This window comes from Galendromus occidentalis, unplaced genomic scaffold (assembly GCF_000255335.2).
Source record: "Galendromus occidentalis unplaced genomic scaffold, Mocc_1.1 scf7180000077442, whole genome shotgun sequence".
Taxonomy (NCBI): domain Eukaryota; kingdom Metazoa; phylum Arthropoda; class Arachnida; order Mesostigmata; family Phytoseiidae; genus Galendromus; species Galendromus occidentalis.
The window spans coordinates 1,946,559-1,973,789 of record NW_003805430.1 but is presented as its reverse complement, the minus strand read 5'-3'; the positions used below and the strand labels follow the sequence as shown (position 1 = coordinate 1,973,789).

Here is a 27,231-nt window from a genome sequence, read left to right as displayed (position 1 = left end):
TCGTTAGATCCATTTTTGTGTCCATCCCGAACACCTGTGAAAGGAACGTCGGATCGAAATCGAATCCCCTTGACAGTCTTTCCGCCGCGCCGCAGGGAATTCAGCGGCTTCATCAGGGTAGAATATTCAGAAAGACTTTCACTCACATCAATGTGCAGATTCTCCATCCTCAGAATGGTGACTCTATCTACAAGAACTCGGTTCGTCGTTCGCGGTAATATCGCTCGGACATCGGCTTCGAACAGGGACAGATTCACTTCGGCGTCTCCTCTGATACCGATTGGTGTTTTGAATTTCGACTTCAAAATCGGATCCTTTATACCTGTCGGCGCGGTGTCCTCGAAGGATTATTAAGGTCATCTCGCTGATGGAAGCTTGTTCCCATGGCATCCCAGGAAAGAGGGGACAGGCGCCGTGACTCACTCTTGGGAAGCAAGAGCAAGTCGCAGAGGTGTTCCGATCTCAATCATGTGGGAAAAAATTCCCGGCATTGTTCGGCTTCGAGCATGTCGCGCAGATTGAGATAAGATTCGAGGGTGGGAGTGTGAAACGAGATTTACGATTGGAGTCATGAGTGGTCATCATTATCCGAGGTGAAATTACTTGAAAAATGTCCGATGGATTGAAATTCCCTGGAGCTCACCGAATACGAGTCTGACGTTCATCTGGTCGTCATCACAAGAAATGGTCGTGGAATCGTTGATGTAAAAATTTTGAAAGTTGTAGAGCTCGCCTCCGTAGATGGTGGCGAACGGGAATTTGAATGTCGTATTCCCCGTGCTGAAGGGCTGTAACTCATCGTCTCCGAATACTTTCGGGTGGACTGTTTTGTAGAATTCAAGTGTGTCCGAGATCATCTACGGAGAGAACGGAGGAGAACTCTTCTCATCGTGCGAGCCTAGAACTTGGCGCTTCCCACCGGCATCGTTCTCCCCTTGGGATCTCCAATATCTGGAGGATATTTACTCAACTCACCTCGATGAGACCAGACGCATAAGAGCAGAACTGCATCGCAGGTCGGTCAGTAACCCCTTCCTGTGGGCCATTCAGCGGCGAATCTTCACTGCTCCCGGTACTGATCAGCAATCCGACGAGCACCACGCTGAGCAGGAACATGGGACATCTCGATTGAGGCGATCTCGAGGGCATCACAATCATCGGCCGGAGCTCGTATAAATCCGATTGAGCCTTAAGTGAGGCGATTCGAACGTCTTGACTTGACTGCGCGCCCGATCGCTGGACCGATTGTGAGCGAGTAACTTTTCGAACAAATGATGAGCGGAAGTCGAGGTCGTTGCGGGCTCTTGAAAATAACTAAGCGACCCGGACGCTCTGAAGGTCTGAGGGAAACGCTTATCGAAATCCAGACAAGGTTAATTGAGCTGAACAAATAATCGGACGAGCCGGCCTAGCTGAAATTGAGAGTCGCACTACATTCGGTTGTTGATCGCCATCGCACTGCTGTGGAAGTTACGGAGCTCACACGATCAATTCCGATCAGACCTTGAGCAGTTTTTCAAGTTCGATCCCACCAATTCGAATCCCTCACTCCTTCGAGGACAAGCTGCCAGGATTCGTGATCATCGTCATAGCGGTCTATGGGCTCATGAGTACCCTTCATGATGGATGAATCTGTATACCTTTGCCAATCCACGTATCCAGTGTGCCGTATTCAAATTTTGTAAAATAATCACTCACTAAAAGTGAGGAAGGACAACGTCGATCGTCAATCAAGAGGCGACTTTATTGATGTTGACACTCCACGAAAGACGCCTTCGACTCAATTTGACTGGGTATACATAATCTGATAGGTTTTGATTGAAGTATTTACATGAGTGGTGGCCTCATATCATCTCGTAGTCGCATCTTCGGTATAGTCTCTTCGCCTATCTGTCTACATGACACGATTTCCCCTTGCTCCGACTTCTCAAATCTGGTAACTGATAGAATTTGCTCTCCGCCTCCGATTTCTGCACTCAGAAGCTCGACCGCCCGTCTGTTCGCAGTTTCCTGCGTTCAAGCCCGACAATAATTGCCGCCGGTGTAAATCGCTCGAACGCTTGTGTAGCCGAAGCGTGGATTCCGTCGCTAAGATTCACGAGCAACATCTGCGTTCGGTACCACGGAATAAATATAATTTAGACGCTCTCTTTAAACTTTTCCGATGCCGTATTGCTTGGCGCGCTCATCGAAGAAATTTCCCGAACTCCTCCTCACAATCGCCTGCAAGTTCGTATCCGTTTCCCGTTTGATTCTATCGCTGAGTGGTTCATCGACTTTCTGGTGACTGCGCCATGGCCTCAATTAGAAATATCTCTACGTATCGGAGAGCTTCTGTCGGTATATTCTCTTACAATATCCCAGGACTTCACCAGTCGAAGGTTCCTTCCATCCTCCATCTAAGAACTACAGGGGTGGATTGCGCTCCAAAGAGTTCGGAGGGCTGTCCGGAACCTTCACGGCACTTTCTGGGAGCAACAAAGCTAGCAGGTGTTGTACATGCTGATTTCGATATACGACGACGGTACGAATCCTTCTTCACCCGTTGATCTCATTCGTACCCTCGTCCAGCCGTCTCCTTGGTCGAGTTCCACGAGGTACATTTCATCGTTTTCAGACATGGCGATCGCTCCTTCATTCTCGGCTGGAACGGGAGCGGAACAATTAGAATCCCTCGAGGATGAGAGTTTGGGGAAATTCAGATCTCGTCAGCAGAGCTTCGCAGCGCTTCAATGTCCATGTTCCATCTGAGGAATTCCGGGGCCCCAGCTGGAAGCCCGGTTCCGCGACCGAGCGAAAGCGAATGGCCGCGCCAGTCACCCCGCTATCGAGCATAGTTTTTCCCGGAAGGGGCCGGCCCGCGATACTACGAGACACGAGAGGGTTCGGGACAGATAGAACTGTGTCCTATTTCAACAACCAGAACATCCCACGGAACGCGAGCCCACGCGATTCCCACGAGGAATTCGGGCGTCTACATCTGTGCAGTACAATTCCAACAAATCGTTCGTTCCGAGGAACCTTATTAGGTCCTTTGCTGACTCGGTCGCGTCCGGGAGACCGTGCCTAGACTTTTATTCAGGGAGCTGAATCTGACTACGATATTTTGAACTCACCTTCGAATGGGTAAAGAGCGACAGCTGTACCCAGAGGGGGCAACGTCTCGTCTTCTTCGTGATGGTCTTCGAATTCTGGATCGTCAATGTCTCTCAACGACCCACTCCCTACCCCGCTCTCAGAATTGTAGGCGGCATGGTCCCCGTTTGAGGTGTAGGCCCCGCCTCCTGGAATCGTCGCGTACACTGTAAATCGAGAAAAACGAAGACATGCACTCGTAGCACGGGCAGACCAATTGAAGCGGAACACAATATAAAGTATTTAACTCTTCCAGCCATGATGCATCGCTCAGCCGCCGAATATTCCTTCGTGATTCCTCACGGAGGGAACGGTGGGAACCTTCCCACATCAAGCGTGAAAGGGAGGGGGGGCGATTGACTATGTGTACAATATCGATTATATCGATACCGAACACCGTCGTGGGGTCTGCGCATGCTCTTATCACACTCTGAAGAAGACCAGGCGTTGCGAATGAATTGAGATGGGAATGGAAGTCAAGGCGAAAATCAATTATTCCAAGAATAAGCAAATATGTCCGGAGGAAATTCCCGGCGAATCCGGTTTGCGCATGCCTCAGAACTCGCTTGTCAAATTCGCAAACAATTATAATTCTCCGGATACCTTCATCGAGAAAAAAAAAGTTTTCGCCATGAGTATCGATTCCCTCTCTTGTTGACTTGTCAGCATACCTTCTTCTTCAATGGGGGCTATATGATGGTGACCATTGGATGCAGGTGAAAGGGGACCCGAACAGGTCGAAATCGAGGTGTCTCCGGCTATACCGTGACTTCCGTTCGATATGTTAGTCATGTTAGCTAGGAGAGCCCCGCTCGCGGCAGAGAGGCAAGCAGAGTGAGTTGACGGAGATGTTGGCGTTAGCGGGGTCACAGCTTGGGATGAGTTGGTTGAACCGGACGATGCGGAATTATTTCGAGACAGGCTGTGTTTGACCGCACTGATTCCGTTCGTGGCTCTACTCAAGACGTTTTTAGCGTTGACGGCAGCCGATAGGATTCGATGAGTACCTGAGTTATTGTGGATGTTCGACTCGTCCGAGTTCGAGCGCGAGAGAGAGCCCGTATCCTCGCTGATAATGGAATTCCCACGCGTGTGACTACTTTGTCTCTTGGCGGTATCCGGAGTCGAGGATTCGATCTCGTTCAGGAGGCTTTGAAGTCTGCAATGGGAAGCAACATTGAAAAAAAAACCAGATGCAGACAAGGAACACTGGACCGGAATTTTGACGAATATCCGCGGGTCACGGAAGGGAACGACGCGCCGCGGTCTGGAAGGGACCGGATCGGCCCCAACTTCACTTCCAACTCACTTCTGCACTTGTTCGTGTAAGGTGTCGATTTGCTTATTGCAGCGCTCGGTTTCGGCGTTCAGGGAAGCCGGATCCCCGAGATTCGGATTCTCTTCGTATGTTCGCCGCATTTTGTGCAGTCCGTCTCTCTGATTCGTCTCGTGCTCTAACTCACTGCGAACATCTTTGAGCTTTTTCTGAATCTTCTTCTTCCTCTGATTCGGGGGAAGGTCGACCCACGTCTCCTCCTTGGCGTCCTCGTTGTTGTTCTGGAACGATCAAGTACAACAGCTGCCTTAGCGACGCGAGGTGGGCAACTCGGTAGAAGGGTGAGGAACATTCTCTCAAGAACATGTAGAATCAACTGGGATCGGACAAGCTTTCGTCTCTCGTGCAACTCCCGCTCGTCTTGGCTAGCTCGCTAGCAAGCAGCTCTGCAAGAAGATATGTACAGACACGAGCGGGTCACGATAGAAAACTACTCGCGAAGCAGCTTCCCACGTGAATATCTCCGCTTGTTTGCCGGCGATCCGCTTTGTTTCGCTTGACAGAGGGCGTGCCCCGAAGACCGACGAACAAGTTAAGATATGATGACCGCAAGTACGGTATGCCGAGATCTTTCCAGTATCATCATCATCATCACCATATGAGTAGCCCCGTGGTTCGAAGCGAACGCTCCCAATTGGACACGGAAATTGACGATCACAGGCAGACGGCGGATAAAAGACTCAAGTTCAGCGCGACCGGTCACCCGGCTGACCAAGCAAACGTATCGCGAACTCCATTCCCCTCATCGATCATCGTATTAACGCTCGTAGGTTCGTCTTCCTGTGCGTGCGTGCGCCCATCCGTCGGTAGTCTTCGGCGGGTCGATATTGCGATTTTTGAGGTCTAGCTCAAAAGCGTAGGTCACCGTGGGGAGTACGCGAGCAAAAGGCAAACGAGCCGGTGAGAGAGCGGCTTGTCTTGTCAAGCCGACTTGCAGCCGCCATTCGGAGAGTCGACCCTAAATAACGTGACGATTCGAAGAACGAAGCCTCGGACGTACTGACCGACGGATGGATGGACATTCGAATGACGAGGAGGAAGGATGCGTAAAAAGTGTCCGCCGCGACCGCTGCCGATTCTGCGGCCGTTGATTCTCCTCACTACTTAGACGACGACAGCGACGACGACGACGACAGCGACGACGACGAGGAATAAGAAGGAGACGACCGAGAAGATTGCGAAAAAGTCACGCGGCGGTAGCAACCGTCAGCGGCTCTTCTTCGCATCGTCGTAAACGCCGGCAATGCTATAGCTAGCGAGCTGCTGACTGGCTCGCCGGAACGTCGAAGACGAGCGACCAGTCAGTAAATTAGTCCATGCCGCTGGCTGCGTCATTCGCTTCTGGATACCGCTACTTCTGCTGCCGCTGCTCTGGCGGCTGCGGCAACGAGCTACGAACGTTGAGCTGATCGTCAGTTCCGGGCGCAAACGCACACGCACAGACCGAATCGTGGAAGAGGATTCATCGTACGAAGCTACAATGTTTTCACTTCAGCAAATAACGGATCACCTTTGTCTTGGACGAGGCGGTTTCAATCTTCAGTCTGCCGATTAGGCGCCACTAGCACATTCCTCGCACAGAATCACGCACGAGCCTACTCACTCATTCACGCGCGTAAGCATAAGGGCGCATCGTACGGGGATGCCCGTTAGTCAGAGTTCGAATTCCATGACGTTTAAATGATTGGATGAATTGATGATGGATCGTGGCAGAGAAACGGTGGGGATCACCGGCGAAGCACAGACGCAGAGACAAACGAAAAGTCGAGGGGATAACAAGCGCTCTCGGTGACTGCGGCGGGGCATGCCCTGGCTACCACTCGGGACGATCGCACAATTACTTACATACGACAGAACGACGAAACGAACAACGTCCGATGAAGACGAATGAACGTTCAGAAGCACGGATAGAATTGTAATTCTGTTAGGGCCTCATATCTCTTGACCCGCCTCGCGTAGAGTCGACTCCCGAACCGGGATTCTTCACCTTCAGCCCTGTGGGCATGGGGAGGAGCGGGGGAAAACCCGCGAGAGCCGCGAGAATCGATAAACGCGGAGCGAGAACGCCGAGTCATGTCTCTTTTGTCAATAATGATCGTACAGCGATGATGCTTACCTTGTTCGAAGGGCCGAAAATGTTTGCCAGAATGTTCCGCTTTTTGGTCTTGCCAGAGAGCGTCCCTCGCATCGTGAGTTTATCTTTGTGCCCTATGCCACCGCTAGTGCTCGAGCTATAGGTCAAACTCGCCCCGTTAGGCTTCTCATCGCTGAGGTTCTCAAACGGGAAGTCGTCCGGGGGGGTAAACCCGCTCTTGTAAGTTTCTATAACGCGTTCCGAATCCTTGATGGCGTCTATGCCGTCAGCGGCCGTGATTATTCCTTTCAGACAGTTGTTGATTATCGGTTCCACCTTCAGCTGCGACTCGGCCACCTGCTTCATGAAGCTCTGTATACAGGTTATTCGGCGTTCGTCCATTTGCTGGAGGTCGTTGAACACTCTGGGCATTAAGTCGTTGAAGTGCATTCGCTGCGAAAGGAAGAAGTTTACGTCAGTACGTCCGGGAAAAAGTAGCGAATGAGGCCGATGAAAGAATCGATCCAATGTGTGGCACTCACTTGAAGTTCGTTGGTCTTATGCAGTTGTGCGGCGTACTCAGCCTTCGCTTCTTCGCAGAGCTGGTTCTTGGCTAGGGAAGACTGCTTCGCGATCTCGACCTCGGCTCGTGAAAGATGCATGTCTTTTTCGGCACGTTCGTGTTTCTCATGCGCTTTTTCGGCTTCGCGATGGGCTTTGCCGTACGCCTTCTGGCACTTGTCCATTTGGGCCACGCAATTCTGGAGATTCTGTTGCAGTTTGGTGCCTTCGCCGAGTAGACGTTTCCGTTCATCTTTGAGCTCTTTTACGAGACCGGCGATCTCCCTAGCTATGTTCTGAACCAGCGCTTCCGAAATCCTTTCGTGCTGATTCGCTAGATGTACAACTTCCTCGAGCATTTTGTTGAACGCTACGTGGGTGCTGAAGTTCGCTTCTTCGTCCTCCTGGCCTTGGGGGCGCGTTTTCTTCGGCTGATATTTGCGGGCCATTTTCCGGAGCCGGTCGGCATACTCGAATTCGATCGTAGATCTGTCTTTGATAAAGCTTTGGAAGTTCTCCAGGAATAGGGCTCCATTCTGGGTGTGGGCGGAGATCTTATCGTATTGATCCTGGAATTGCAGAAGGAACAGGTTAGGAAGGCTGTTCGCGATCGTTCCGCCACCCGTCTCGATGTACATAGCGCCGGATCGTGCCGCGTCGCGCCGCACGCACTGCGATCTCACGAACTGACTCAAGAGAACGGAATGACCATTACTTATATCAAACAAAAAGAGAAAATTATGCTCAAGACTCCCACATATGACAAAGGGTACGCGACCGTTGTCGCCCTTGCTTCTCAACGACCTGGTTCCAGATCCGAGAACGAAGTCAGCGACGCTGACGCCATCGCGTCGTCTCCATCGAACAGCCACAGGCACTGCACGGGTCAACTATCCGACTCCGATGATTATTTAAGCAAGGCAGCTCATTGTTCCGGCCGTTCGATGATGCCTCAGCAGCCGTCACGCTGTTAACTGGGACATCATACGAGCTGGCGACAAACGACAATTCGGATCAAACGACCGACTTCTCCCACCGGGGAATTGAATCTTGCTCCACTCACGCCGGGACTGTCGGAGATTCTGACGAATTTCGAAACACATTTCAAACAGTCTAACTGCATTTGGAGAGCTATCATCCTCGCGATGATCCAAGTACTTAGGAATCCCGTTCCGTTCCGTCAACATGTCCAGGCTTCCTCGAGAGAGCGTGACTGATAGCTCATCGAACCTTTCCTTCCAGTAGTAACGGGACCAAGACGTAGAGCTCTGTCGCGACTCGACTAGCGTCTGGGCCGTTTCAACATTCATCAGTCACGAGCCACAACCGACATTGGTCGCTCGCGTCAGTCCGCCGACCGCTGAGATAGTCAATTGATATGAGAATCGATCCGGCAGAAACTATCAGGGAAAAGTTTCCATCTGATATGGAATCATTTCCGAATATTCCGAAAGGAGGGATTCTCTCATGTCTTCTGTCGTCGGTCACTCCCCTCCTGATAAGGTCCTCGCGAAATTTTCCGGATCGATGCCGGGCAAGGGTGCGAGTCGCCAACGGGATCTTTGAGCGGGTGCGATGGATTTTCGTCTCGAAATGAGAGAAAATTGCCCGAGCCGTTGCCAACATGTGTTGATATCCCACAGGAAAACACTCCCTCCAGCCCTGTCACTGTATATGGAAGTCGGAGAAGAAAAATGCGCCTGTCGCAGCCCAAAAAGCTGCAGCGCTGCTTCGGCCGCCGATCGAAACTCGCATCAATGTTCTTGTTCCCGAGTGGGTTCGTGGCGCAGATCGCAGCGCAGAGTTGCCCATCAACCCAAACCACTGCTGACGGTGACTGTGCTCAGAAATCACTGATTAGGGATGTCATCGAGAAAACACGAGCTAGTTTCCAGGCTGGAGCGTCCCGAGAACGTGCCGGAGGAATAACGAGTGGGCGACATGGCGTCTTATCGAAGCTGCCGCTCCGATCCACGAGGGGACCGCGAAGACCCGCTTTTAAAGCATTATCGAGCACGATTCCAAAACTGTATTGGAGCTTACGGTCCCCGCCATCGGCCCGATCGTCCGTGGGAACGAATGTGAGACACTTTCTGATGCTTTTCGGGGGCGTTTGAAAAACACACACACTCACACACGACTACATGCAATGCGAATCTGACCACTCAATTCAATTCGGCCACCCACTATCGGTACCGAAGAGAGACCCTCCCACGAAGTGGTGGTGGGCCCCGAAGGAACCACTTTTCGCGGTTGACCAATCGTTTGATGAACGTGCAACCTTCATCACGGGTCATCGTCTTCGCGCGCTACGAGCCGAGAAAATCAAACCCTCAGAAGCATGTACATACGTCCCATTACAATGAACATACGTCGTAGACGCGCTAAAGACGCTACGCGATGTAATTATTCTGCGTGGAGTTGCGAAACGACACAGAACTGGGCGCGGACAAAGTTCATGTCGTGCTCCGAAACACGTCACCGAAGCCAACGCTTCTCAGAAACGAACGCGCAACAGATGAAGTAGAACGAACACAAAGCTCAGTTCGCAAGGCCGATGGATCACGGCTGATATGGGGTAGTCAAGGGGCATCAAACTCCGCCGCAATGGTTGAAGGAGAAGACGACGACGACAACGGCGAAAGACACCGCTACAACAAAACAGTTCAAGATCACGAGGCCCGCCTCCGAGAGAAAGCGGTCGATTTCATTAGCATCACAATCGGAGCTTGATTGGAAGATGGATGGAAATTTCTGGCTGGATGGCGAAGGTCGTGCTTTTGATTCACGACTTCGAGCAAGAGAGACAAAAACAATACAAAATCGCTTTTTCTCACGTAGACGAGCCTCGCTCACAACCTGTAATATGCAGAATGTATCGTAACGGCTCTTGGTCGCAACCGCGCGCGATGCGACGGATGCTACATCAGAAGTTCGGGTCATGATCGGGAAGCAATCAGCGGCGTATGGCTTGGGAAAATTTATGCTTTCACATGAGGATTGGAAGATCATCGGAAATCGACGGCGAATCCGCATCGTCAAACGAAGACTTCTCTCGGATCGGGTCGGAAAGCAAACGATGAATATTTTGACTGACACGGATCGCACGCAGATTTCACTTGACACTACGCAGCATCCAATGGCGGAAGCTCGTGAATGGGATGGCGCTCTCATTAAGGTTCTTCGAATGCACACAGCTCTTCCACGACACCGAACGCCTCATCAGCTGCCGTTGCTCCTGGGACGACCCTCAACGCGTCTGCTCAACGGTCGACCATGGCGTCGCAGAGTCCTGATTGATCGATTGGGACTCTAGACTGCATGATTGACGTTTGCGCACCGAAATTCACAACGCATACGCGAGACCCAGCCGTCCGATGAGAGGACGAACTCATTGCGAACATTTCCCGCTATCAATATGAAAATGAATCTGTATCGGGAAAATGTCGGTGTGTCCCAATTTCTAAAGAATTTGACCGGGATCGGTCGAGCTTTTTCTCGAGATAAGGGCTCGGAGCGTGAAGCGTTGTGGGACACCGTATATAGTGAAATAACCAGGGAAAAAATCCATCAGACTGTCGCCTAACAGACCAACGCATCTTTAGTCAGACCAAATGATCATCCGACTTGATTCATTGGTTCACTATTCGATCAGAGCGTTTTAGAAAAATGCTCTCGATATTTTTCTTCACCCGTACCGGGCGATTAAGCTGGAACGGTGATTATCTCGAGGCGTCTCGAGCGATTCGGACTGAGCCAAACGGAGGAATCACCATTCCAATGTTCTCCGGCCGGCCGTATGGCCCGACGTACAATCGGAACGAAGGCGATAGGAACATGATCAAGAGGTGAGTAGGCGAATTCGATGAACTTCCTTCCGAGCGACGTAAGTTCAGGAAACATACTCGTCGGAATCGCTACATCAAGGCGGGCGGGTCGACAAGGAGGCAGGCGGGAGAAGCGGCAGGCGGACGAGCCCGCTTGTCACAGGAACCCGCGGTCGGCAGCCAAAAATAAACGAATTTCCTGCTGTCCCGATGTCCGTGGTAATTTTTTAGGCACTTACGCATGTGTAATGTGACCGAAAGACTGCCTGACTGAGAGTGAAATCGAGAAGTTTCGCGGCAGAATGTTCATCAGCCTTTCGGCTTCATTCTTAGAAGGTGGCGATGTCGTCACCGTCACCGCGGATGACGACAAGGGTCAAACGACGAAGCTCAAACAAAACCGTCACCGCAAAAAAACTGCCTCAACTACTACTACTGTTAGCCAGTCGCACCTACGAAGATCGTGAGGGCTCGGAGCGGTTCCTTTGATCGTTCATTCGTTCGTAGGTTCGAATCATGCTTGAAGAAAAGCGATAACCTTGACTGGTAAAGAGAAAGGAAGGCATCATCGGCGTCAAGAGTTCACTGAGTTGCCGAACAAACGGACGAACAATACATGACCGTCATGGAAGAGGCATCCGCGCTGAAGACGATCACTGCACATCGCAACAAAACCAACAACAAGACCTCCATTTACCGCCCCGTTGAAGAGCACCAACCGGAAGTTCGATTGATGCTTGTCAGAGCCAGGAGAATTCTACCTCAAAAGATCCTTTCCAAATAAAGGAAAAATTAGATACGATCGCCCGCTTTCACGTCCATTGATCCCTTTTTGAAGCAACAAGAATATATTCGTTTCATTGTTTCATTTGCAGCGGATTTTCCTCTGCTCTCGTTTTCTTCCGCATCCGTCACTGGGTAAAGAGGGTAAAATTCTCGCGTTTTGCCCAAAACTAATTACACTGATCTGAGACGTGCTCTTCGCTATGCCTACCATCGAGAATAACAGATCAGCTGACCAATCGTCGATTCGAAAGCGACGACCGGAGCGGCCACAGCATCGGTAGCGCGATGTAAGTCTATTGGATTCTCTTCCGGATACATGCTAATCGTGGTTAGCGTTCGGACAGAAGGAGCTTTGGAATGGTAGGGAAATAGCTTGGTTCATGAAAACGCGGAGCCATCGACAAAGCCATCGATACAGTCGGTGCGTAGTCGATGTTTTCAAAATATGAGCCACTAAGTAGACTTGAACCAGGACGGTCGCGTTTGTGTGCCGAAGCTTCCCTTGGAAGAGCCATTCGATGGAGCTCGAAGCTGTCATTCCTCGTACCGACATCGCGTCTCTGTCCGCCAATCGCTGTATGTTGGTCAGTATTCATCGCCCTCGAGCCATTCATCTGTACAGTGTATCCTTCCGTCGGCGGGAACAAACGAAACAGAAAGTCCAGAAAAAGACGGCCGAAGGTTCAGATTGGCGAAAGTGATCGTTTACGGCGACCGATCACCCGAGGGCCTCATGTGAAAATCAAAGAAATATAAATAGTTGCACTTCGGTAGACAATAGTCCGACGGCCTAATCCGGGCATTGACTTAAAATAATCCAGCTCTCACAAGTACGTCCAAGTCCTTCGCTGTCGACTCGACTCAAGGCGACTTCCGCCGGGTATTCCAGCACTGTCGTCATCCAACAACGATCTGACAGAAATGTTCTAATTTCGGCACCCGCCGCACGGCTGAGCCAGAGCTCTCGACACAACGCTTATCACGGGAACCGGTGGTTCTACGAAACACAGCATACCGTTCTCCAGAGGTCGATCATGTGGTTGCCGGCCGCGGCGACATTGTGCACTGACGACGCAATGCTCTCCAGATTGAGCCTCGAGCCCGCGTCTCTGGAAATCGTCCCGAACGCGGTGTGGTGCACGACGCAATACGGCTGGTTGTACTGGCTCTGCACGGGAGTCACATAAGGGTCCGCTGAGAGAAACTGAGAACCCCTCCAGCGATCGCCGCGTACCGTTCCATGTACGTAGCTGAAGGGTTTTCGCTCTCCGTAGCGAATCACCTCGCTCGGCATTTTTTGATTTCACTGATCGCGGCGGTTTCGGGTAAAAAACGACTGTTTCGATAGGGTTTTTTCTTTCAGTTGACACTAATGCTCCACGCAAGATCCCGCCTATCGGCTCACACCGTGTTCACCGCCGTCGCAGTAGCTCATCCACGTTGAACAAACTGACGCTGCGCTCAAGAACAGTCACCCTTCGCGAGAATTCGAAGGAATTGCTGTACTTCACTCGGCGCACAATGCCATCGGACGTCACTGGCTGATCCGAGACTTCGCTCTATCCAGCCCGATCTACAACGGCACCGCACAGCTCCAACGGACGATGTGGTCGGAAGACCCTTTCCTGATGGTTCCCGCGGGGAGGGAATCAGAAGCCGGAGCGGGCATTGCTTCTGCGCTTACCGGTGTACGCTATATTCTTGATCGTACTTTCTAGGTTAAGATCCGGATCTTCAAAACGGATAAGCCAGCCGCCGAGCAGGTTCAACAACGATCCTGCCCATGAGGGTCTTCGGCTGCTCCTCGTTGTGTAGATAGATACCCATGCCCAGCGAGCGTTTGCCACGTCGGCGACGGCGGGCCTATGTGATCTACACGAGCGGGGTTGCCAAGGATAGCAAACGATTACAGGCGACCGCACCTTTTCAAACGTGTTTGACAAAACATGCCGCGTTCCGCATGACCACCGCTTGCCCGACTCGATCAGGAGAGTTCCTCCTCCGACTCAAACAACTGAAAACACCCGATCGGCTATGTGTGGGAGACATAGCGCACGCTCTAGTCACGCTGTAACGGCAGCGTCGAGGCACCGGCAGGTTGTCGAGCTGGTCGTTAGAAACGATCAACGACAACGCGTTTCGATCGATTCAAGCTTCTATGCTGCCTCCTCGACGAGCAGACTATGCAGCTGCCGACTCAGAAGAGAAGCTGTCGGATCGCAGAATGGTTTCAATTTAGGTGATATGAGACGAGCTGGAATCGGTGTCGATTGGTCCGATTGATAGGGTCCGCAATCTAAGATGCATTCCATGAAACAATCGTCATCGGAGAAGTTTTCCGTTCCCATCCAACGACTACCGGAGGTGTAGACGTGGATCGAACGTGAACTCGGTGCGGTACATTCATGCATTTACGGGAATCGAACGGCAAATTGAATCCAGAGCCTTGCTCAGCAGGTCACGAAGATGGCTTCTGTTCATCGGAACTCAATGCAACATCCGATTCAGAGATAAATAGCATTCTATATTCTGTCAGCAGACTTTAATAGAGAAACATTGGCGAGGCGTTGATGGAGTTTTGTTTTTGAGGCTGACGAATATCGACCTCAAAGCGATCAGATTCGTGGGTATTTTGCGCGCTGATCATCTCCGTGACAGCTGTGGAAGGCATCGGGCAGATTACAACAAGTTCAAGGCGAGTCTGTAAGATCACCGATAACGGCGTTGAATCCAATGTCTAGCTATGGCTGCCGTGGACGCAACTTGAGCGACGTGTTCCGATCGAATCGTGGACGCTATTGATACGGATCGCGAGCTAAATAATAATGAGTGAGCGACCTACGAGTTCGTGGCACGACCGTATTCGCGCTGCAAGTGACGAGGAATCGACGACAGAGCGCCCCGCTGGCCGGCGTCGCCGTCACGAGCGATACACGAAAAAGGCCACTATAATCCACAGCCAAAAAAGCAGCTAAATTATCACATCATAACAAGCCGTTGACCGTCATCGGGAGCTAGCTCTGGATGGGAACTCACCGAACTAGGTAATTGTGAAATGATTCAAATCGTATGAGAAAGCGGACCCCGATCATTCCATCCCTCGGCCGCCCGATCCCGCAGGAAAACGGCGCGACCGAATCACAACCGGATAAATGTTCGACTCAAACTGAGGGATCTTATCAATCGCGAGAAACAAGCGGCAGGTGCCTGCAAGGATTCTCCCGCGGAATAATGGGGTATCTAAAACCGAAAGGCTTTTCTGGAGCTGAAGAGGTCATGGGAAGGCCAAGGCCATTTTTCTCGATCATTTATGCGAGTGGGACTGGATTACACAAGCATCTCTCACACCTCGATCGGCCATCAGCTGGGATTTTCTTTTCGATAGTGCAAGTTTCATACATATCCAGAGAGGAGATGCTCGGAACTCGGAACTGTGAGCATCAGGAACACCGTAGGTTCCCCGGCGGGAGATGAACAAGAAGGAAAAACCGTATGGAAATCCAACGGGGAAAACATCGAACAAACTCGCATCGCGTCAGATTGATTGCTATGTTTTCGAAGGCTTCTCAAAAATCCCCGACCTGATCTCCATTCATGCGAGAGCTAGGTCGGAAGCAACTTCCTACCCGGATTACGATGCAGCAACATTTCTTCGGGTTCTCGATCGGTACCATCATTTTGGATGAGTCATCTGCCACGAGTCCAACAAGATGAATGTGCAAAAACTCATGCGACTCGGAATCACAGCTCCGCTCCTCCACTCGAACACGAAACTCTAAAGTCGGAACCTAACTACCGATCACACGACGTCCGACACACCACTAACAGTCGAACGTTGGCTCAAGGTTCCGTGAGCTCCTAGTCTCCAATAGCACCATTCGGAAAAATAAGCTCGGGCTAATCCCGATCGATGCGGTGACGCTGATCGATGACAACAGCAATGGCGATCTCCAGCGGATTCTAGCTTAATTGTTGACATTCGAAAATCGTCGTCGAACCTCCTTGCTCACTAAACGTAATTCTCTCGAGAAGCGCTTTCCGAATTTCAATCTCGGCACTGCTCTGTTCATACACACAGCGGGGGGAGAAGAAGCATACCCGCAACTCGCTAGCTGGAAGTCACCGCGGCTCTCCTCGCCGATTATAAGGTTCCCTTCAGCTTTCATCCAGGGAAAATCGACCACGATTCGCTCCATTCAGATCTTCGGAGTCTCATCCGCAAAGTTTATTTCATTCATCAATATAATAATACGTGGAGACTTATCGTGACTGTCCGTCTCTAAGAGCGGCGAGAGTCGATTTTCGTGCAATGATGGCAGTGCTGTTATTTGTTTTTAACAACCTTGGAGCAGAAGTCGCACAAGATTTCGGGAAAGTCTATCATGCTTCAGATAATGCTGAAGAATAGAACTGCTAGTCACTCTGATGGGTGGTGTCGCCAGGTTCATCGCTGCTTCAGATCGCCGAAAGCGTCGACGGCGCCACAATCTACATTGTCGACCCACGTAGAACGAATGCGCGACGGTGTCGATTCTTCTCGTTTCACTCCCTCTTCCCTTATCTCGGGAATCATCTGATCGTTATAATGAGAAAGCCAAGCTGGACTCTGTTTTGAAACATCACTCAACGCTAAAGGTAAACAGAGTCTCGACTTGTCAATGTTTATCGTCACTGAAGATACAATTTCCGGAGATTTTCGTTTACAATAAGGGGCCTCTCCGATGCTGGAAAGTGTCGAGCTCTCAGGAACTGTCGAGAGAGGGCAGATGATGTTTGAAAATTGGAACAGTGCATCGATGGCAAACCGCGCGGAACCTCAAGCGGGATCGCTACTTCGGTCATTCCGTCCTGCCGAGCTCGTTGCAGTGAGGAAATGTCATGCTCGATTCTACCATGAATCAGAAGTTCATGAAGAGGGGCTTGGGTTCCGTCCCAACATGGTTCTATCTCTATTTCCAGCTCTTACCGCTCGGGAGAGTGATATCGTAGGCCACACCGTCGTCGTCTTCGATGCATCTCACGGCAATTGGAGCACATTTAAACCAAGATAAAGCGTTCTAGTTTTGGGTAACGATTAGTGAACGGATACACGCCGCGAGAAGGTGAGACGGACCTAGCGTTGAAGCCTAGATACCGACCCAATAGTCGCAGACCCGGTTGAGAATAACTCCATCGGTGGACCTGATGACGGAAATCCGGCAGACATTACTACTTGATCTGATCTTTTGCGGAAATTTCTCAAATGCTCAAGACTTCCAGCGATGTCGCTCCCGACTCCACCTCCGGGAAGTCCCTGGGACCCGTTTCGTGCCAGCTTTCGACTCGGGAAAATCACTAGAGCCCGTTAATACCTCCTCAAACGAGCGTCAAGCGTATCAGGAAGTGCCGAGATAAGAGGAGCCGAGTTTTCAATTCTCGGGGACGCATGGATCAATCGCAATCTAGGTGCTTCTCTTTTGCAATCGCAATCGATTCGGGGGTCCCTTCACTATCGCAAGCGCCAAGCGTGATTCCAGCTGTTACAGTTGGAACTTTCAACACCCACCTCAGTTCTCAGGGCAAGATCGTGGCGATTCTGTGGAGTCGTCGGCAGAAAACTTCCCACTGAATATCTCCTCAGGGTATGCATCGCAAGCAATTATCATACTCCGGATTCGCACTTAATCGTTCTCTACAGTCGCGCTCCGAAGCACTCGGTGACAATGCACGCGGAAACACACGCGGTAGGACACGGGGCCACCGATGAAGCTACAGGGGCGCACACGGTCCACGAAAGGTTCCCAAACAAGTGAAAGTCTTCATCGAACTCTCATTGTCGGATCTCTAGGTCGGAAAATGTGCTCAGCTTCCCGGTGAGCTTGGTGAACGTCAAGATGGCTGCTGTGGGAGCTCTTGCCGGCAAGTCGCTTAGCGAGTACATGTGTGAGTGTGTGCGTCCGCCTGTTTATCTATAGAGAGCCTTTTTGCTTCATGTGCCTTTCTCCAAGATGGCGTCGCACCATCTTCTGGTTGATGTCTGTTGTCGCCCGTTGGTTCGCTTCCTCGCGCCAGCCTCTCGGTCGATTCTCTCGCTTGGCTCACCACCAGAAGCGGCAGCGGCAACCATCGCCGCTCGGTTCGTCCGTTTGTCCGTCGAACAGTCCGAGGGTATTAAGAATAGAGCGGACCCCTCGTTCGGACAGTTCTTGAAACAAGCCTCGACGTGTTCGCCTCCGCTGATTTAATCTGTCGAGCCGAGTAGGTATTTCTGACCGCGCACAGGATTTGAGAATATTTGTCGTAATTTCAAATGACTCTCATTGGTATCAAGTCGGAGAAAGCGATGGATTCGGCTCCACCGCAGGCCGATTTCTCGCCGGCATCAAGCGAAATGCGGAATGCGTTCTCAGACCTCTCCTTCGATTTCCGTGAAGAAACGCGAGACGAATCAACTTCACATGTTACCTAATGAAGCAGACCCTCGAGATCTCCAGCGGAGGTGAAACCGCTGCCGATCCCGGAAAACGGGCAATTTCGGTCCTTTCTGGAAGCAGCCTCCGGAAGGGAAGACGAACCTCTTCCGCGAACGAAGAAAACTCATCGGAGTTCCGGATTACTCCCTTTAAAGAACCCTCAAGTCGGCTTGGATGAGGGGCATCAAGCCGTGTTTGACCCGCTGGCGACACCTATGACGTGTGCCCCAGCAGCTGGCACGAGTTCATTCAGTGACGGACACCACCTGCTCTCAAACAGATGGGATGGATTGGACAAGGGTTACTCTTGATAGTATTTCTGATTCCATTGACTCAAGAAAAGTTGAGGAGGGCGATTGCGCTCCCGCAACATCGAGCGCATCGATCGAATCTATTTTTCTGGATCGGACTCTACGACATACACCCGACTGTTCTGACTCCCGGTCTTCCGGTCCTGAATTTCGCCAATTCGGTTCATCGCGCTCTTGCGAGAAGAGCTTAAGGGAAGGCTCGGTGGAAGCTTCCCCGTGGTGCCACGTGGGTTCGGGGCTTCCGGACGAGGTGCTTCACCGCAGATCCTTGCGGGACCTCAAGGAGAGGGCCATATAGTGTTGGAGTCTCAGAGCGAATAAGCGTCGTCCACATCCTTACAGAGCTCGGAGACGGGCATCGTGGACTTGATGGAACCAGTGGAGTGAGAAACTTGCGTACCGAACTGCGAAGGGCGGGACAGGATAGAGGGATATTTCGGATATCCCCGCTATACGTTTGAGAGCCTCTTCTCGCAATCGCTATCGGATATCATCGGTAGCTCTAAACTCTGAACAATCTGAACTATGGCGAGGGCATCGGGACGGGAGAGCGGAAAATAAGCGAACGCCGAATTCATCAGTGACACGCCCAAGAGTTTGTCCTTGACACGTCGCAAAGGGGTGGAAGCCGCTCAGAGGACCCAGCTGGCTCGTCTTAGGCGCGTCATGCGAAAGTGATCGATTCTATTTTCTACATCACAACCGTAGTTTGCAGCTGAAGGAGTCTGGGATTCCACATGTTGCGGACTTGCGAATAAGGACGTCCAGTGCGTCAAGCACGGCCGGATACCTATCCTCCTACATTACCTATATGGATGATCCCGCTCCCCAGGAATAACGAGGAAATCTTCTCACACGACGAGTCTCACGATATACCCTACCAGTGACGGATCCAGGGGAGAGACAGTCGGGCGACCCCCCTCCCCCCTGGAGGCTTCCGATTTGCCATACTCCCATGTGGTAGCAGGACCCAGGTATCAATCCGCCTCTCCCTCGATGCATTGACCGCCCCCCCTCCCCTTCTTGGACGACTCCTGAATCCGCCCCTGTACCCTACCCACGGACAACTCATCGAAGTCAGGAACATTCCGGTCAAGATAGCGGCTAATCGAAGTCGTGGGCAAAACTGGAGCTCGGAAATGCTGATCGCGGATTCTCAGAGACTTATTGTTACACAGTCTCCTGCTTTCTGGAGCGGTCCCCCAATCACAGCGCCGCAGCTTCATACCCGCAACCTGGAGCCTCGTCGATTGGCATTGCGACAGAATTCCATCCAACAAGGAATCAGCCAAGCAGTCTGCGCGAAAGCCACACCCGACTTCTACAGGGCGAAGACCAGGTCAACTGTGAAAACAGTTTTGCGACATGTCCGAGGTGCTCCTCACGATTTCGTAGCGCTCTTTTGAAAGCAAGCGGGTCCAGAACTTCGCCGCATAGAAGGGATTTAGACAAAAAAAGAGGTTTGACTTCGATGACGTATACTTTTTTGGAATTCGTAGCTTACATAATGCCCCACATGTTGTCATAAGATGAATTCGAGCGTACGACCTCAAGTCACAGGGGAGGCTCCTTTCAAGCGAAACTTCCTATTGCAGGCGTGTCATATCTTCACAGATATAGGGGTAAAGATAGATATTCGCCTCCCGGATGCATTGTGCGTTCAGTGACGTCTCTCCCAAAGAAATTCCTCTGCAAGCTCCAGGCACGCAGATTCTGTTATGTTCTGAGCATCCACGGCGGGAAATTACCCCACTGGCTCTGGTAGAATGATGTCATCCGGTCCAGTACTTCCAATTAGAGTTCCAGTTCGAGCTTGTAAGACTAGACCCTGCGGCTACTCGGGCTCAGTGAAGGGTGAATCGTACCACGGAAATCAACAAAACGATAAACGGCAGATAATCAGTGGCTGTCTAGTAGTGAGTGAAAAGACCATATAGGAGAAGATAATGTAAAAGAACAGGCGGTGGGGCGAATCGTTCCAAAAGAACATCGAGTCGAGATAATTGAGCAAGATTGGCTTTTGGATCTTCCTGGCAGAAGCGGGAGGGAAGCAGCCCGACGCGGCAAGCCATTTACAGTGTCGACGAAGATGATCCCTCGACTCGTATTCAGCGTTTTTGCTGGTCTTACTAAACGCTTGAGTTTCCAAAAAAAAACCTTAAGAGACCCAGATTTGAGCCACAGGCGCCCGGAAACAGGCAGCGGATTACTCGCTCTTCATGTGGGGCACGCTGGTCATATCAATTCCACCCTAGTCGTCATGACTCGAAAGTCTCACCAAGCGAAGACTCACTTTGAAATCTTCGTCCAAATCATCTGGCGGTGGTGGGGTGACATCGTAACTCCCGGTCGACCGACCGCTCTTCAAAACTTCCTCCGGTATGGTGACTTCGAACCACTGGGTGAGCTCAGCTCTGAAAGCTTTCATGCACTGCATGGAGAAACTCAGAGCCTGCCAGGACGATTTCACAAACGAGTGTCCGCAAATTTCCATCAGAGTTTGATTCTGATATCAGTCGGTGATCACCTCAAAATCTCTTTCAACGCATCGTTCCAAGGCGAGGAAGAGGGGACTCCACACGGACGAAACGTCCGTCGGCCGCAACTGAACGACCCGAATGTTTGGACGGAGCCCTGCGTGCAGCACCGTAAGAGTCGTGGATGTGTTCGCTCACTGGATCCGATGTCCTCCCGACTCCACGGACGAAGATACACTGTCACACACGGATGTCAACGAAAGACATAGGGATCACTCAAAATCAACTGTCACTGTCGGTTGACGCCGCAAACATGTTCCGAATTAGGCTTCGACACCGCTGCGAGCACTGCAAACTTCAGCAATCCGCAGCAGCCCGTGAGAATCTGCACGACAAAATCCGCGGCACTTTGACCTGCTCGCATTTTTGAGCGAGGAAAACTCTCCTACGCCTCACGCCTTCCCCGTTTCCTCCTGCCTCAACCTGTGAAGTCAGCCATGATGAGGCGAAGCTCGTTGAAGCGATCTGAACAGTCGGCATGGATTGAGTCCGGGGTGCGACATGAACGCTCACATGTCACGCCCAGAGGGAATTCCAGCCGAAAATCACTTTCCAGAACTGTTTTCCGAATTATCGAAATTTCCGGAAAAGTCGGACTCTGCTGAACCGGCACTCAGACCTGGCGTCACGATTCGTACGGGGAAGTTGAGACGTGTGAGCGCAGTCAAACCATTTTAGTTGTTCTCCTCCCCCGCGCGGGTTCCTCGCCGGCATTTTTCTTCCAAACTAGCCCCGCGAACGCAAGGCCCGTGATGCCGGCAGAAAGAGCTTGGACACGTCCGAGGGACTCGCCAGGGACGACGGAGTTATAAGTCCGAAGCACTACCAGCAGCGGAAGCACTTCTTCCATCCACGTAGGTAATTCGAATAGAGTAACTAGACTTTGCTCTGCCGTGATCCAGCGTGGAAAGGAATGCAGTGCAAGGGTAGTCTGATGATCGGGCAGGGACAGAAAGCACCAGTGAGAGCCGAGAAACCATAGCGTCGCCTTGCTCGCTCCGCTGCAGTTCCAAATCAACATCGTTTCGATTCGGGAATTCTATCATCTTCCGCTTGCGACGACTCACCGAGAGCACGCTGCTTCACAATCATTGAAGATTATCGCGAAGCTTCCGATCTGGCGTCATCTATCTGACTTCGCGTGGCCGGTCCCTCTTTTCTTGGGTCGCGGCTCCAAACCCAACCTCGTCCGGTACCAAAAAAATATATTCATTGCTAGGTTATGCATGATGTACGTAGACACATCCTATTATAATTCGAATAACCTCATTTTGGGGAGTTATATCCACGCACGAAAAAGTGCAAACATTCCAATGGCTCCAATTAAGGTTGTCAATGATTGTCGACCGATGCTCGAAAACGCAGGATGAACGCGGTCCGAATATGTCAACGGAGTCATCCGCCCTTCGCTCGCACAACTAACTAATCAGCTACCATAACTCAGGGAAGCTCTCAGACCCTCATTGGCTTGTCACACACACGACTTTACGGCAGCACCAGCGTAATAATAGAGAAATCATTAGCGTTCACACTCAACAGTAGTAAATCGTTCGTGGGACATTTCGCGCGTGACAGAGGCCCTATTTCCCTGAACGGTACATGGAAGGGTTCTGTGCCGCTCGAATATCAAGTAACGTGTCTGCTGCCGGGTATATACAACTTTCAACGCCCTCCTGAAAAAGTCAGGGATGGAATCTTCCTGATATCGAATGACTTCCGATTCGGGCCTTTCGCTTTGTTGGATGCCTGCTACCGTCGACGCTGAATCAGATGTTTCGCATGGTCGATGATGGGTCGAGACGTCAGTGTTCGAAGACAAAATTGAATCATTCATTCGTTCACTCATCATGTCCACCGACGTTATCTGCACAACTGACAAACGCCATTCGAATGACTCGCGTTTCACTCTGCCGCGTTACACCGTTACGAGAACGGTTATTTCGTCTATACGGGTAGCACTCGGCAACAGCCTCGGCTTTACGATACGCGCGCGCAACCATGCTTTGTGGACTCGTCCGAGATCGGAGTCAGCGAGTGCCGCCATCGACTGCCCTTCTGAGCAAGTCAACTCCACTATCACCGAATTTAGGCATGGCTGTCACCGTACTCAAGTCGGCCGATGATACCCGGAATTGCGAGCAAGTCACGACAACACAGAAATAACCAATCCACCCGCTCAAGAACTAAAATCCTATAAGTGAGATCCGCAGGGGGAATACGGATAACGCACAACCCGGATCCAACAGTGATGCTCAATGTGTCAGTCCGCCAATGAATGAATCATCGAGTCTTCGATGGATCCCTGCTTGATACTTCTCGGACAAAGATCAATGCTGCGGTTCAAGCTACGATCGGAGGTATGGCGGCTGCGGACGCTCATCAAGTTCCTATCGCGGGACAGAATGGCAAGAGCAACTGAAAAGCGCATTGTCTCTGCCAATAAAGAAGAGCGTGACTCCGCAACAGCTGCCCAGCGACAAGCCGGAGTCTGGCGAACCGTAGACCACAACTGTTATTAACCGCGATCACGTCGAAGACGCTAAAATGAGACTTACTCAGGTGTTTTCCCATCTCGATGTAGTATTCATCCGATGTTTCCACTGTGGCCCTCATTGACGATGATGTGGCTTCTCATCATCGCCATCATAAAGCTCGTCGCGGGCGCGTAACCTCGGCCGCGGTCGAGACGACAGCAAAACATGACGAGACCGCGCAGTCCCATAAATGCGCGCTGATTATATTTCTACTCGACGATTGGAATCGTTGACGACTGATATGTATATTCCGCAGGATATCGTCTCAGTTCAGTCGGCAAGGACTGCACTCCATCACATGGTGTTATGTAGGATCCCCAAGCTCAGGTCGACGACTCCTTTCTCCCTGTGTTGATACTCAGTGGTGAGTAGCGGGGCTTTCCTATCTCTCGACGCTGAATGAGCAGTGATTTGAATGGCTCGAGCTCCCGGAAAATCCGACTTCTTAGCGGAATCCTGTTCCTATGCCGGAGAAGTCTGTTATCGTTTTTCACTCAAAGATTCGTTCGACGTCGGGCGTGTGAGTGCGCTGACATTTGTGTGAGCCATCGAGAAAAAATCTTAGTCCGGCACTCTGCGCCACTTATTCCGAAGCAAAAAACCCATTGCGTATGACACGCATTCCCATGACGCCATGTCGTGACGTTCAGGCAGATTCTACTAATTGTTTTGATTGTTCAGTCCATCTCATCAACGACATCTCCATCGCTTGGCCAGCTTTGTATGCAGACAAGGGTTGGAATCTAAGCTTATGACTCATACAACGGTTACGTTGGCTCAAAAGTCATGGAAGACTCAATGAAACCGGAGATCTTGGACTATACTTATCGGCCGTCCGACTAAAAAGACCGGCTGAGCTAGGAGTCATTGACTCAATGATTTTTATTCCTCGAGACGTCACCGCTCACACTGTTCCCGTGGCTCGCCCTTAATCGATAAGCAAGTGATTGGCAAGGGACTTTCACCAACGCTGCTTACGGGGATCACTCTTCACTTTCTCTCATGGTGACGTTCGTCGACGCGGATGAGTCCGACAGACGTGAAACAAAGCAGATTCTACGCACAGGGCATCGCGAAGAACTCCAGCGTCCGCCGACAGCGGTGGCTCACCACTCCGATGACTCATCCACGGGCCTACACGGAGGTGCTTTCTTCTAGAGGCGACATGCGGGTCACCAGACTCAAAATCGAGTGAGGAGCTCGAAAAAGTTCTCAACATGGACTTTCGGCGCTGCAAAATTGATTTATGAGCCGGGATTCCCGACTCGGGAGGGGATTCCTGGGCCCTATATCGAGCGAAATTATTCTCCCGCTTCAAATTGCTCCGATTCCCGGACCTGTGCTCGGGAGGAATCATCCCCGACATTGCTAAGTCTATCGCTGCTGATACGTGTGCGGATCACCCGCCAGAACAATCTATATTCCATTACTGAACTCCGGGAAATTACTCTCGGTCGGTATGTCCTGCAAACCGACGCAGAATATTCCCTCACGGTCGACTGCTATCTGCATGAGACGGCGGTCATATCGAGGAGAAGCCGATGAATTTCGAATGGAACCGCATCGATAGCAACAACAGCAGCAGTTTTCCTCACCGAAACCAGGAAGAGATAATCATGTAAACAGTGTCGAATATACATATCTCGGCTGCCTGGGTGAATGATTTGAAGACTGAGCATAGTGAACGGTGGGAAACCCATTCTATGTTTTCAACAGACGGCGGCATATCGTTCTGACGAGCCCCGGAACTTTCACCTCACCCAGTCTCAACTTAGTCAGTCAGTCCGACATTAGGTACTATATTTCAAGTTTCTTTGTGCCGCTCCTCCGGATCGCGGAACGCGGAAAGCACGGGGAGAGTTGCACTCGACCCAACACCGGAATGGATAGAATCAACTGACTACGTTGGGCTCCGAGTTAGCGAGATCGCTCCTGACTCGAATCGGCGCAGTTCGAGTTACGAGACTGAGCGTTCCGACGACGACGCAGACGGTGCTGACCGCCCCGAGAACACTCATGCAACAATCTCTTCCGTCGACCAATTGATCGCCATCGAAAAGTCCACTCCGGCAAGTGTTCCTCAGAGGACCTCCACACAACGCTAGTTCTCTTCGATGTACAGGTATTCCAGGGGGCGCGTCATCGGTGGCTTTCCTTAACGGCGCGGATGAGTTCTCCGGTGATACCATCGTCCTCTCAGAAGCGGATATTCATAACGAGTTCCGAATCGGAGAGCACCCGCATGGCCACCAGTTAAGGCTCGTTCTGACTGAGCGAGGTCAAGATCGGAGAAAGAAAGAATAGAGCACCGTAAGTCATGTTTTGGCTCGATCAGCTGTACGTTTCATCTTCGACAGCGCAGCATGACAGCATGGAATGGGGCTTTCCTCACGCATTCGAATCTCGTCGAGATCTGCACCATGCCCGAGAAAAATAGCACTCAGTATCTACCGAGCGGTCAGAGGGACGGTTTGGACTTCGCTCGTTAGCTACTCGGTCGGAATGTAAGAAAAGCGCGGCGACCCTCACGCTGTCCCCGAGTGGTTGCAGTTAGGCATTTTTTCCATTGACGGCTCCGTCGGAAAGGACGGCCAAATGATTCAGCGTCTCCCATTAGCTGTTCAAACGTTTCCGAACACGGATATTTTGCCAAGATAGCAACTGTCATCGCAGCCAAATGGTTGTTCAGGTTGGCGACTTCACCTAAGCAACCCCACCCAACAATGATTTGGATAGAGATTCCGACGAGCGAATACTCTCCCTTAAGAGCCAGTGGCCACTGGCACATTAAACTTACCCAAAGTTCCACGCCCCAGTTTTGGGAGTCGGGAGTAGACATGGTGTCCGACGATTTTATCGTGTCGTGGAGGAACAAATCACATGTTTCACGAAAGTGTTCTCACAAACCCTCGGTAAACGGCGGCGGGTCGAAGTGGCGGCGGCAGTGGTCGTCCGCAGGCTGAACAGTAGGTTGCTGGCTCAGTCGTCCGCCTTGCTAGCCTTCCTATCCGATCGCTGCCTGCCTGCCAGGCTCGCTGCCTGCCTATCCGACCGACTAACTGACTGCCTGGCTCTCTAGCGCTTAACGGAGGAGCTGCAGCAGCGAGTGCGGCGCATAGAACTTGCCCACAAGATGGCGTTTGGGTCCACAATCGACCAACCAACAAGCAACGAACACTCCTCTGCTCCTGTGTGTGATGTATGTTGCGATGGTGCTCACGATAGGGGAGAGTGTCGTCTCTCTTATAGTCTGCTCGTCGTCGGCTGTTGATAGTTGCTGCTGCTGCTGCTACCGCTAGGCTTTCACCTCACCTCAGGATGAGGGTCTGCTCATGCTTCGAGTGACTCATGCTCGTTCTTCGGATCGAGCTCCGAGAATCGGATCGACGATTCAATCCCAATCGATCCTAAGTTTGGATTATATACGAGCAGGATGCATCACTAAAACCATCAAGTTTTCGGTTGTCATTCGGAAGTTCTCAGGGCGCGAATTTCAAAATTCTCCCCGACTTATCACACTCCGCACCCCTATCTCGAATTCTGAGAATCTGCTCCGATAAGAGCCCCCGGGTTCATACCTCGATCCACATTGATTGGGTTTTTTGCCTTATGCCACGGAATGCTTCAACGATTCGTTCCCTTTGGGCACGCAAACCGAAACCACTCACCAGACCAACC

The 27,231-nt window shown here is 51.4% G+C and overlaps 1 protein-coding gene across 1 annotated transcript; it reads right to left on the bottom strand.

The window, feature by feature from the left end:
• Positions 1-1,744: 1,744 nt before the first annotated feature.
• Positions 1,745-26,661, bottom strand: Cip4 (formin-binding protein 1-like Cip4). The gene is made up of 7 exons (XM_018639544.1): positions 26,351-26,661; positions 7,088-7,675; positions 6,588-6,998; positions 4,445-4,692; positions 4,143-4,294; positions 3,117-3,302; positions 1,745-2,644 (listed from the first exon to the last, which is right to left on the bottom strand). Exons 1-7 carry the CDS (start codon positions 26,390-26,392, stop codon positions 2,484-2,486), a joined length of 1,788 nt encoding a protein of 595 aa, XP_018495060.1. The 5' UTR covers positions 26,393-26,661; the 3' UTR covers positions 1,745-2,483.
• Between the last annotated feature and the right edge of the window lie 570 nt (positions 26,662-27,231).